This window comes from Talpa europaea (assembly GCF_964194135.1).
Source record: "Talpa europaea genome assembly, chromosome: 12".
NCBI classification, from domain to species: domain Eukaryota; kingdom Metazoa; phylum Chordata; class Mammalia; order Eulipotyphla; family Talpidae; genus Talpa; species Talpa europaea.
The window spans coordinates 4,205,111-4,218,574 of NC_140079.1; the positions used below are offsets into that span (position 1 = coordinate 4,205,111).

General features: G+C 42.8%; 1 protein-coding gene and 1 pseudogene across 2 annotated transcripts; both read right to left on the reverse strand.

Moving 5' to 3' along the window:
* Positions 1–768: 768 nt before the first annotated feature.
* LOC311180618 (olfactory receptor 7A10-like) lies at positions 769–1,608 on the reverse strand (annotated as a pseudogene). Its single transcript has one exon. The product of its transcript is annotated as an olfactory receptor 7A10-like (transcript).
* An 11,016-nt stretch (positions 1,609–12,624) lies between these two features.
* Positions 12,625–13,464, reverse strand: LOC311180619 (olfactory receptor 7A5-like; the record flags this gene model as incomplete). The annotated part of the gene is made up of 1 exon (XM_084248535.1): positions 12,625–13,464. The coding sequence occupies one exon, from the start codon at positions 13,462–13,464 to the stop codon at positions 12,625–12,627; it is 840 nt and encodes a 279-aa protein (XP_084104661.1).

Below are 13,464 nucleotides of genomic sequence, written 5' to 3' on the forward strand. Positions count from 1 at the left end.
AAAAAAGAAAATTTTCAGGAGACATAAAAAATGGTGAATTTGCAAAGGCATCCAAATGAGGCTGTTCTCATTATTCCCCAGTCACCCTCCAGGACAGGAGAGGAGGAAGAGCTCATAATCCTACACAAGGACTTCCCGCCAAGAATACTCCACCCTGCAGAATTATTCAAATATGAATGTGAATAAAAGCTTCCCCAGACAGAGAGGCCCATGGAGTTGATCACCATCGGGTCTGCCTGCCTGACAATAAAAGCTGGAAAGGGTTCTTCTACGAGAAAGAAAAAATAAAACACAAAGCCCTGAGCAAAATGACATCACCAGGGGTATTATGGGTCAACAACAACAAACAGGAAAGTGAAGGAAGGAATTAATCAAAGTAAGGGACAGTGACCGTTCGTCCTGGACACTCATGGATACTTTGATATGACAGGAGTTATCTGTAGATAATCCATAATTTGATATATTTGTACACATTATTCTCCATTTCTTTCCATTATTTTGTAAGTACACAACTTCCTATTTTAAACAATTTAGTAAAAAAAAAAAAATCATGCACACTATGCTTTTCTTAATACTGAAGCCAGTACACAGACCACTTAAAAATAATTAAAGAAATGCAGAAAACTATTTAATGTATGAAAAACTACTGTCAAGCTGTGTAAATAAGTCAAAGCATAATTATCTCTGACTAAAGACAGGATCATGACTTAGTCCATGGACTGTGAGGCCTGCTGCTCCCGACCAGACAATCTGAGCACAGCAGCCCTGTCATGATGGGGCTGCTGTTTTGCTGAAGAGCCTCACCAGGGCCTGCTTTATGTCCCTGTTTCTGAGACTGTAGATGAAGGGGTTCAGCATGGGGGTGACCACCGTGTACATCACAGAGGCTGTTGCACTGTCCCTGGAGTCGTGGGTAGCAGCAGAGCTGAGGTATACGCCAAGCCCCGTCCCGTAGAACAGGGAGACCACGCAGAGGTGAGACCCGCAGGTGGAGAAGGCTTTGTACCTGCCTCTTGCTGATGAGATTTTCAAAACAGAGGACACAATCTTAGAGTAGGAGAAAAGGATGCCACTGAGAGGTATCATCCCCACAACCCCCGCTGCTAAATATATCACCAGCTCATTGAGGAGGTTGTCAGAACAGGCAAGCTGGATCACCTGGTTCAGTTCACAAAAGAAGTGAGGGATTTGCAGCTGTGAGCAAAAGGACAGTCGCAAAACCATTAAGCTGTGTAACAGAGAATGCAGAAGACTTAACACCCAGGATGCAAGAAGCAGGAGGCCACAAAACTGGGGGTTCATGATGACCATGTAGTGCAGGGGATGGCAGATGGCCACAAACCGATCATAGGCCATGGCTGTCAAGAGGAAGTTGTCCACACCTGCATAAAATGTGAAGAAAAACACCTAGCTGAGGCAGCCTGCGTAGGTTATGGCTTTGTTCTGTGTCTGGATGTTCAGCAGCATCTTGGGGACGGTGGTGGAGGTGAAGCAGATGTCGGCAAAGGACAGGTTGGCGAGGAAGAAGTACATGGGGGTGTGCAGGTGGGGGTCCGTGACGATGGCCAGGATGATGAGGAGATTCCCAGTGACCGTGACCAAGTACATGGCCAAGAATGCCCAGAAGAGGAGGGGCTGCAGCGAGGCCTCTTCTGAGAGCCCCAGGAGGGTGAACGCTGTGGGGTGGGTTTGGTTTCCTGGCGCCAGGTCGCTGGTGAGCCTGGGGGATGGAGACAGAAGTGATGTAAACTTAACCACAGCAGAGCAATCAAGAATGGGGTTTAAATGTTGATATTATTTAAAATATATTCTGTGAATAAATTTCATGTGATAGAGCTAGTGCCTGTTCCCTGGAATCTTCAAGGCTGTTAATGACCCACCTACCCTTGATGCTGAAAATATTAAGCCATTCTTACATCTAATGCACACGTATTTCCAAGTCAGCATTTTCTTTGAAAATTTCCTGAGATTTTCTTTGAAATATGTTGACCAATTATATTATCCAAATATTGTTGGTATCATGGAGAGAAATCAGTGAGAATGACTGAACAGTCCTACACTAGGGCCTCCCGGGTGGCCTTGGTGTTAATTCTCTGGTCTCCCAACAAGACAGCCTGAGTCTGATCCTCAGCCAGGGAGCTACTCACATGGCTCAGCAGACCTCTCCTGTCTCCCCGCTGCTCCCCTCAGCACTGTATTTCAGTAGATCTGCCTGTTCTGCTCCCCACTCTGTCTTTGGTTAGTCCTCTATATACCACCCTAGTTATTCTATCCATGAAGAATATATTTTTTAAAGGGTTAATCCTCACCCCAAAGTAGTTTTCTTCTAAATATGTGTGTGGTCTCGGTAAATAATATTTCTCATGGTGATTATTATTGTAAATTAAACTAATGAAGTTGTATGAAGAGGTAGAATCTAGAGGAAACTTGTGTATCTTCCAATTAGAGGATTTGAACAAAAAAAAAATGTAGGCCTCGAGATTTACTATGAAGGACTTACCAGGTCGGGTTTGGGGAAATATCCAGAAAATATGTCAGTACAGGAGCATTCCTGGTACAGTTAGAGATCCCAGAAGTAGGGATGTGACAGGAGGGGTGCTCCAGGTTGAGGGTGAGATGAGAGAGTGGGCAGGAGGTCCTGACATCCTGCTGCCATGTGAAGTTCCTGCTCATGACATTGTACACTTGCTGATCTTCTTGTGTGTAGATTGTGTTACATGTGCTGTGCCTAAGTGTGAACATTATGTATTATATGTATAAATGATCCATATTTGTATCCCTGCATCCATTGCTTTCCCTCACATTTCATCTGAATTGTGAATGTTTGATTACAGAAGACAACTTCATTGGGACAGATGTCCAATCTGTGCTTCCTCTACCTCTAGTAAGGATTATTTCCCTTATTTCTGCCACACACACACTTTGCCCTGTGCATGGAAGCAGAGCTGAGAATTGGAAATCAAATCACTAAGGACAACAAAAATAAGTGTTATACGTTTCCAAGAATCGGCTCTCCAGAATTGCTGTAAAGAAAGTTGCTTTTTTTGTGCATTGTAAGACACAGCACACCTTAAAACAAAGAACCTTGCCCTGTATCCTCACTCATGTATTTATTTGTAACTGAGGGAATATTGGGGTATCCCCACCAGGTATTGCCTCCATAGTGCACCCACACCCAGTCGCCCATGTTCCACCACTCCTGGCCATTCTGCTTCCTTCACGCCTTGTTCTTCACCTTCACCCAGCCTCCCCCCTTGCTGTCTCAGCTCTGTAGTCAGCTGTCAAGGGTTAATTTTTAGCTTGTCTTAATGTGTTAATTTAGTTACTTTATATTCCACATAATAGTCACACCATCTGATGTTTACCATTCTCATAACTCATTTTCACCTAGCATTATGATTTCACGTTCCATCCATGTTGCCACAAATGGCATAAGTTTATATTTTTGATTGCTGAGTAGTATTCCGCTGTGTGTATGTACTACATCTTCTTTACCTGCACATATTAGGATGTTTCAGCTATAATATATAGTGCTGCAATAAACATGGGAGTGCAGGTTTTTTTCAAATTAGTTTTTTTTTAATTTTTGGAGAGATGCCTACTATTGGAATTAATGTCAAATAGCAGATCCATGTTTACTCTTTGAGACGCGTCCTCCCTGCTCTCTGTGAGGGCTGGACCAGGCTGCACCCCCACCCGCAGTGAGTGGCCCACTGCCCTGCATCTGAACAGCATCCCGTCATGGTCATTTCCTTTGTACCATCTTCTTCTTGGCAGGCCCCAGTTACCCTCAACCTTGACTGGAGTAAGCTGCTTGGGAGTAAATGAATAGATGAATGATTACAAGTATTGTTTAATATTAGAAGTGTCAGGGTCTTTATTTAGAAGTTTTGTAATGTTTCTGTGACCAGAAATCCGCCATCAGAAATTTAATTCTCGTTTATATGGATGAACTTAAAGTATAGTTGGTTTTGCTATACTTAAATTTGCTTTAAAGTTCACTTAAAGTTGCTATTTCCAAGAATTTGTCCATGATATTAAGTGAGAAATTAATGTATTCACTATAGTCTAACACCCTGCCCTGTCAACGAGTTGTAATTCATAAAATAAATGCAATAGCAGGAAAAATAAAGCCTGGTTAAATATAGCGGGGTCCACATGACTGCATTAAGCACCATAGAAACTAAGACTTTGGAAGAACAGTTATAACAAGAACTTAATCACATTCACTGGTTCTCTAAAAGTAAATTGGCAAAGACTAAAAAGTGAAAATAGGAATCACACACTTTCCAAAGCAGTGGAAAATGCAGATCCAAAGCTCTCATTTCTCCCTAGAGAAACAAAATGGATTCCATATGCTTGAGGAATAGATCGAGATTGTCCTTTGAATACAGAAGAATGTGATCCAGGAGATGGGAAGGTGGAGGCTGTTTTTAGGAACAAATTGGCTGCCAGTGTCCCTTTTTCTCTCTTGTATGCAGAAGCTTTTCAGTTTGTAGCACCACGTGTGGCTTCCTGCTTTTCATGTCCCAAGGAAGTCATTGCCTATGCAAATACCAGAGAGCGCCTAAATATGTCTTTTCCAGGGGAGACACCTAGATGGTCAGCAGACACATGAAGGGGTGCTCAGGATCACTCACCAGGGAAATGCAAATCCAAACCAGGAGCTGTCACCACACAGCTGCTGACAGAGCTCCCAGGGAGGTGACCAAAGGTCAGCACTGGGAGTGGGGCTGTCAGTGGGTTAATAAACCACATCAGCCATGGTTGAAAAGAGAACCGGGATGCCTCCAAATAGCAGAGATATATTCCTCCATGATGTGTTCATACATGTACAGAGGCAGTGAAAACAGGACATGGAAAAGCTGTCTGCACCCCTTGTTTACGGAGCAAAATTCAGAAATTAGCTACAAGTCCCTGAGTGGATGAATCAACAGTGTGTGCACATACAGATATAAAATGTGTATGCACAATATATGTACACATTTGCTCTTAATTGTCCATAATAAATATTCATGGATTATGTAAAACATAAAATGTGTAATACACACCCAGGATACTGTGGTGTTGAAGGACACATTCTGTGTGATAAAATGTCAAATAATATCCAGTCAAGAGAAAGAAGGACGCCCTGACTTTTGCCACCACACAAACGCCTAAGAAGATTCTGCTACGTGATGGAGTCCAAAACTAGAAACACTGCATATCACTTGTGTGTGCAGTGCTGCAACAGACTTAAATCGGTTCCATGGAGAGGGATGGGGAATTTGGAAGAAGTAATTTCAGGACACACAGTTGAAGCTGCTGGGTGAATCAGGTTCTGAAAATCTATTGCTTATGGCGCAGTCAACAGTACTTTATTATAACCTGCAAAGTTGTCAGAGATTATTTCTTAATTGATTTGTGACAAAAATAAATATCAATTGTGTCTATTAATGGAGGGTTAGCCAGTGTTACAGTGGTATCATATTGCAATATGTCAATATCAAATCAACATGTTTTTTGCCAACTTACAGTTTCATATCAATTAAATCTCAATGAAAAAACAACAGATCAAATCACAAAAGTGAGGAGACATAGTAATGAGGAGAAACATGCGACATATGAACACAATTTGTATAATAGCTTATTACTACTAAGAATGTGAAACAAACTGGCTATGATTAAATACACAGTGGGACACAATAAGATTGACTGAGGCCAACACAAAATTGAAAACTTTGAAACATTTTGCCCAACTAGCTGTACGTATATGGAAGATTTAAGTCAAAACATATATTTTCAAAAACTCCAATTCTGTGTGATTATTTGAATCACAAGCCAGAATGAAAACTCAAGCCACAGTAAGTAAATAAACTGTCAGAATGAGCGCAGTCAGCTTACAATTGAAAAAAGTAAAATGTTAACAAGCAAAACTATGCGGATTTGCCAGGAATGCAATGGTTGGCAAGTTAAACTCTTTAGATCCCTCAACTGATATTAAATACAAAGTTTTACTTATGTGAGCAGCTAATATGAGGGAAGGACTTACACACTGTTCATCTCATCAAGTGCTGTGGAAGGTCATCTGCCCCCATTGGTCTGGATCTGTCTAACACAGATCACCTGCTCGTACACCCCACCCCATCTGTGCCTCCCCTTTGCATTTAGTACATATTTCCTGCTGCCTCCACTCCAGTCCTTCATGGCTGGGTCCTAAATTTGCTGAAACATTTACGCCTCCCACTCCCCCTTCAGTCTCATCCTAACAGATTTTCCTTCCTGTCTCTTCACTGTCAGCACCATCTCTGTATTGTTGAGAGCAGTGGACAGTTTTGAGACACGAATTAAGTAAATTAATTATAAATTGATGAGTCAGTCAAGCAAGAGAACAAGGGAACGTCTTGTCCCTGGGCCTGGTTTGATCTCTGTGACCTGAGGTAGAACTTCTCAGTTTGCATTTTCCCTGGATCTGTCACAAGAACTTGCTGGGCTCTGAGACTCACCTGGGTGGGGGCTGTGAGGGGGGCTTCTCCATGTAGCCGTGTGAGACCCTCCTGGACGCTTGAGGATGGATCTGGGCTGTGTCACAGACAGGATTTCAGGAGGGCTCCCAGGGCTGGTCCCTGGACAGAGGTCGGGCTCCACAGACAGAAATCACGTCCTCTCCGGTCCCGGGCTGGACAGTCTGAGGGACCGAGGGAGACAGGGTATTTACCGCCCTCCATGCAGTCTCATTAGCCACACCTCACTCTCCTGCTCCACGCTCTGAGCTCATGACAGATTTTCCTTACTGTCTCTTCATGATTTCCCTGTGGACTGGACGGGGCATAGGAAAGTTTCTTAATGATTCTCTGATCCTGAGAGACTTGGTTAGATGTCAAGTGCATCCAGTTTTAGTTACTCCTTTTTCATGAACTCCTGCACCTTCCAGAGCTGTAACCACCCAGCACCCTATTCTCACGCCGTGTTCAATTTTCTAAATATCTTTGCCTGAGGAACCGCCTTGACGTAATGTCTGGAATCATCAAAGCACAAATGTGTTTGGCGCACTGACCCCTCCCCCATATGCCCAGTAGTGCTATTCCTTTCTCATAAAGCAGAGAACCGAGCCCTCTATATAACACCTTAGACTCCACACTCCTTGTTGTCATGGCACTTTTGCAAAAGCAAATAGGAATTTCTTCTTTGTTTTTACTGTGATGTGACTGCAGCAGCCTTGTGTTTGAATCTCCAGAAGGAAAGGACTGTGTTCCTAACCAAATATGCAGGGCCAAAGAGTGAAGATATTTGTAGCGGCCACAGTCCCTCTGAAGCCCGTATGCCTCCTCACCCCCTCAAAGATTAGGCAGGTGTCCTGCTTAGCAGCCCAGGGAAGTGCTAACACACCTCCTGCTTCCAGCACTGGACAGCTGCTCACAAAAGTCCACTCCTGACATTGGGCGTCACTGTCCCCACAGGTCAACATGTCATCAAACAGGAGTTGTCTGAGCACCCTCTGAATTGTGTCCATATTTCACTGCCAAAGCATGACCTGTGACAGCCCCCGGTGAGCAGGAGCAGGCATGACAATGGTCTCCAAGTGAGGGTCTCCCATTGCTTTTCTTGTAGCCAGAGGAAGGGCTTGTAGTGACCTGTGACTGCTCGTCTCAGTACTGAAAAGTCTTCTTTGGAAAACAATAGATTTTCCTTAATTTTTTTCTGTCCTAATGTCCACTTTGTTGCCACACAACTCAATAGGGATGTTTTCACACCACATACCAGGTCTCTATGCCAGTTAGGCATGTTCTAGGAAATAACTTGTTACATCAGACAATCTAATGGCACACGGGGCTTGGCCTAAGAGCCTCTCTCCGTCCACCAGATGTCTCCGCACCAGCTGGGCACCTCACTTGAGCTTGGCACATCTCTGTGGGTGTGGAACAGGAGAGGAAGGACCTCAACACCCCAGGTTCTCTGTATATCTTTGTCAGAATTATGCCGTGCAAATATATCCTCCCTTTAAGTACATTGTCTTATTGCTGTAGTGATGTTTTCTTGTACTGCACAGAAGCATTTTGGTTGCTATAGTCCCAATTATTTATATTCTCCTTTGTTTCCCTTGATGCTGGGGATGATTCCACAAACACATCTGAAATTTATATTGTACAGCGATTTGCCATTTTTTCTTCTATGTGTTATGGTTTGGCGTCTTACATTGAAGACTTTTATTCATTTTGAATTGTTTTTTTTGTGTGTGTGTATTGAGATAGAGTCATGTAGTTTCATTCATTTGCATGAGTGTCCCGTTTTCCAAATACCATTTACTGAAGAGGCTCCTTGCTCCCGTGTATGTTCCTAGCTCCTATTTTGTAGAGTAACTGTTCCTGTAAGTCTGGTTGTTTCTGGGTCTTGATTCTGTCCCATTGGTCTCTGTGTCTGTTATTGTTCCCGTACAATTTTAATTATTCAGTATTATTTAATCACTATACCTTTATAGTATTGTTTGAAGTCTGGTATTGTAATATTTTTTCCTTTTTTTTTTTTTTTTTTTTGCCAGAGTTGCTTTGCTATCCGGGGTTTTTGGTGGTTCCATATGAATTTCAGTAATGTGTATTTTATTTTTTAAAGTGTGCCATTGATAACTTCATGTGAGTGCGTTAACTCTGTGTACTGCTTGTGTAGGATGTTCACTTTGACCACATTGATTCTTCCAGTCCATTTGCAAGAAATAACTTTCCATTTTGTTGTGTATTTTGTCTATTTCTTTTAACAGTGTCTCATAGTTTTCTTTATACATGCCCTTCATAACCTTTGTTAACTTTACTGACTAGGTATTTAACTTTTAAAAAAAAAAAATATTTATGCATACAAGAGCTGGGGTACAGGCCAGAGGTGTTGGGGGTGAGAGGATTCACCAGAGACAGACAGAGACAGAGTGGGAAACAGAACAGGCAGACTGACGAAATACACTGCTGAGGGGAGCAGCGGGCGAGACAGGAGAGGTCTGCTGCGCCATGTGGGTAGCTCCCTGGCAGGCCGAGCATTGGACCCGTGCTGCAATGGTTGCAAATTGCTTCATAGGTTGCGTCTTAACCCTTGCACCACCAGGGAGGCCATAGTATTGAACTTTTATTTATTTGGTGTGATTGTAAAGGGTACAATTTCTTAATTTTTTTCCTCTTCTTACTCATTGTTTATATGTATGTATATATATATATATATATATATATATATGAAGGCAGCTGATTTTGTTTTTGTTTATATCCTGCCACTTTGACTGGTTTATTGTTTCACTTAGATCCAACATCCATGTACACCAAAAACCCTAAAAACAACATAAATGGAACTCTTCCTCAAAATAATCAAAAGTCTTTCTAGGCATTTATATCTCAAAACATCCATCCGAATCCTGGTTTATTATTCCTGCACTATGAGAACCAAGAAAACAGACTTAGGAGGATCATTATTAAAATTAATATCAGGTGACCTCCATGGCGGCACAGGTGGTTTAGCACGGCACAGTGAAGCTGTCCGCAGCCTCTGCAGTGCAGGTTCGCTCCTGGCCAGCAGACCTCTCCTGTCTCACCCACTGCTCCCCTCAGCAGTGTATCTCCGTCGATCTGCCTGTGATTCTCCCTGCTCTGTCTGTGGTGGATCCTCTCACCGTCCTGCATATCTGGCCTGTATCCCTGTTCTTGTATAAATAAACAAATCTTTAAAAAAATAATAATAAAAATAATGTAAGAAAGCAATTGAAGATTGTGGAATCTTTGGTGTATTATGTATAAAGTGACCCATGCAGTATGGATGCCTAATTTTGTGTGGCTCCTCTAATACTCAATAATTTTACATTTTATTTTATAATGCAAAATATCTTCAATATTCATTTTGAAATCTAAGTTAATTTTAATACAAAACTATTTATTAAAGGATACTCTCATTAAATTATTTTCATTTCCTTTGACTTTACCTTTTAATTTTTTAAATTGAAGTAACCTTGCATTATAATGTTATATAAATTTCAGGCATGCATGATTATTTATCAACATACGTATATGCAACATAAAGTTCAGTACTAAATGTTTTACTTTATCTTTCATTATACCATTGTCCCCGGTGTCTGATTTAAATCCCTCCATTCCACCATCTTCTTGTGAGCCACTAATTGTTCTTATAGAGTCCAAAAGTATATTTTGTTTTATGGACATGATCCGTTTGTTTTCTTTCTCACATATGAGGAAATCACATGGTATTTGACTGTCTGGGATTGATTTATTTCAGTAGGATAATTCTGTTGTTATCGCTCTGTAGCTGCAAAAGGTGTAATTTCATCTTTTCTAATACCCAAATAGTATTCCATTATCTACATATACCGCGTCTTTCTGTCCATTTGTCGATCACTTGGATTGTTTCTATATCTTGGCCAGTGTAAATATCATTGCAGTGAGCATGGGTGGCACCCACCCCTTTGAATAAGTGTTTTTGTGTGTATTTTCCAGATAAATACTCAGAATGAGACGATTGGATCATAGGGCACTTATATTCTTCAATAATTGAGGGATTTCCATACTGCTTCCATAACAGATGCAGAGTTTCCCTTCCATCAACATTACATAAATGTTTCCTCTTACAGCCTTGGGACCCTGTGAGCTCAGTGACCAGCACAGGAAAGGAAATCTCCACCCCCTACTAGATTGGGGAGATCAGAGTTTTCAGGGGAATCCAGATGGCTTCACAATGGATCCCCGAGCAGAGCAAAGGACAGTGGTCCAGAGAACACAGCACTTCTTTGCAATGTGTCAAGCAGACTTGAAGCATTTGTACCCCAGGGCCCACAGTGGACAGCAGGGCTGGTGGTGTGGTGTGGTCATTGCCTGTGGTCATTGCCTGTGGCCACAGTGGTGAATGGGCATGAAGCCCACATAGGTGCCCCCTTCATATCCAGGCCAACTGAGTCCAGAGATGGAACCCTGTGGACTAGCCCCAGCTCCAGTCACCAGGAGACTCAATCCATGGCAGGAACAACTATAGGGAGATGGGAAGAGAAGTTACGACAACTGAAGACCAATTGGAGCTTGCTGTGGAGAGAGAGGGGAGGAGGTGGAGGTGACAGAATTCACTTCTCAACAAACTGAGACAACATTTAAGTCCCAGACTCCCCACCGCCCACCTCACCCCAAGGTAAACTAGAAGAGAAACAATCAAACTAACCCACAGCACCCCAGCTCTACACCTGGAAATGAGGTGACATACTTAGAAACCAAGGAATATCTGAGCACAAGAAACAAAAAAAAGTAGCAGAACAGAAGTTCTGGCTGATAAATACAGGATAGAGAAGCAGAGGAGTCTCAGTGATGTGGAGCAACAACATTAAATACACCCGTGAGTTATGGGAGGTGACTCACGGCACCTGACAGGCAGCTGCGAGACCTTGGAAAAAAGATAGAGAACCCAGAGTCTTCACCAAAGAGATGGACAATATTAAGCGAACACAGGGCATCTCTGACTGTAAATGAATAGAAATATAGAAAGTGTTTTATATAGAATAAAAATTGCAAACAAAATAACTTCAGAAACGGAGGATCTAAATGTATAAATCACCCAATTAGGAAATCAGAGACAAGTAAGACATAGATAGAAGGAAAAATAAGGAAATGCCACGAAAAGTGTCAGATGCAATTGAAAGTAGAAAGAAAAGGATCGTGGATAACCCAGGAGATGAAGGAGAAGGGAGGGGTGGCGCTTGTCAACAAAATCATAGCTGAGAATTTTCCAAACCTAGAGAATGATAGAAGAGTGAATGTCCAGGAAGTCGTCGTAACACCCAAATTTCAAAGAGAAAATGACCTACACCCTGGTGCCCCATTGATAAAGTATAAAAAAATCAGAAAACAGATACCAAAGCAAAGGAAGCCTGAAAGAAAGGAAATTTGCAAAGGCATCCAAATTAGGCTTTCCTCAAATTTCCCCCATCACTCCCCAGGACAGGAGAGGAAGGAAGTGCTCATAATCCCAAACACAGGATTCCCACCCAGAATACTCTATCCTGCAGAATTGGTCAGATAGGAATGTGAATAAAAGTTTCCCCAGACAGAGAAACCAGTGGAGTTTATGACGGTCAGGTCTGCCTGCCTGAACACAGAAGCTGACAGGAGTTCTTCTACTGGAAAGAAAGAATGAAACACAAAGCTCTGAGAAAAATGACATGAACAGGAATATTATGGGTCAACAACAAATCACCAAAGAAAGGAAGGAAAGGACAGAAGTAGGGACAGTGAATATCAGCCCTGGACACGCCTGGGCACTGTGACATGACAAGAATTTTCTGCGCATAATCTATAATCTGCTTCTTTTTCTGATAGTTGTGCATATTTTTCTTCCATTTCTGTCTATTGTTTTGAAAGTACCCAATTTCCTGTTTTAACAATTTAAAGAAAAATTCAGCAATTATATTTTTCTTAATACTGAAACTATTACTCGGACCAGTTAAAAATAATTAAGACAATACAGAAACATTTATAATGTAATAAACACTGATATCAAACTCTGTACATAAGAGAAACCACAGATTATCTCTGACTAACTGAGGACAGGATCATGACTTAGTCCTTGGACTGTGAGCCCTGCTGCTCCCGACCAGACAGCCTGAGGAAGCAGCCCCTGTCACGCTGGGGTTGCTCTGCAGCCGAAGAGCCTCCCCAGGGCCTGCTTTATGTCCCTGTTTCTGAGACTATAGATGAAGGGATTCAGCATGGGGGTGACCACCATGTACATCACCGAGGCGATTGCACTGTCCCTGGAGTCGTGGGTAGCAGCAGAGCTGAGGTACACGCCGAGCGCCGTCCCGTAGAACAGGGAGACCACGGAGAGGTGAGACCCGCAGGTGGAGAAGGCTTTGTACCTGCCGCTCGCTGAGGAGATTTTCAAAACAGAGGACACAATCTTAGAATAAGAGTAAAGGATGCCACTGAGAGGAATGATTGCCACAACCCCCACTGTTATATATATCACCAGCTCATTGAGGAAGGTGTCAGAACAGGCAAGCTGGACCACCTGGTCCAGGTCACAGAAGAAGTGAGGGATTTGCAGCTGTGAGCAGAAGGACAGTCGCAAAACCATTAAGCTGTGTAACAGAGAATCCAGAAGACTTAACAGCCAGGATGCAAGAAGCAGGAGGCCACAGAACTTGGGGTTCATGATGACCGTGTAGTGCAGGGGATGGCAGATGGCCACAAACCGGTCATAGGCCATGGCTGCCAAGAGGAAGTTGTCCACTCCTCCAAAGAGCATGTAGAAAAACATCTGGCTGAGACAGCCCGCATAGGTGATGGCTTTGTTCTGTGTCTGGATGTTCATCAGCGTCTTGGGGACGGTGGTGGAGGTGAAGCCGATGTCGGCAAAGGACAGGTTGGCGAGGAAGAAGTACATGGGGGTGTGCAGGTGGGGGTCCGTGACGATGGCCAGGATGATGAGGAGATTCCCAGTGACCGTGACCAAGTACAT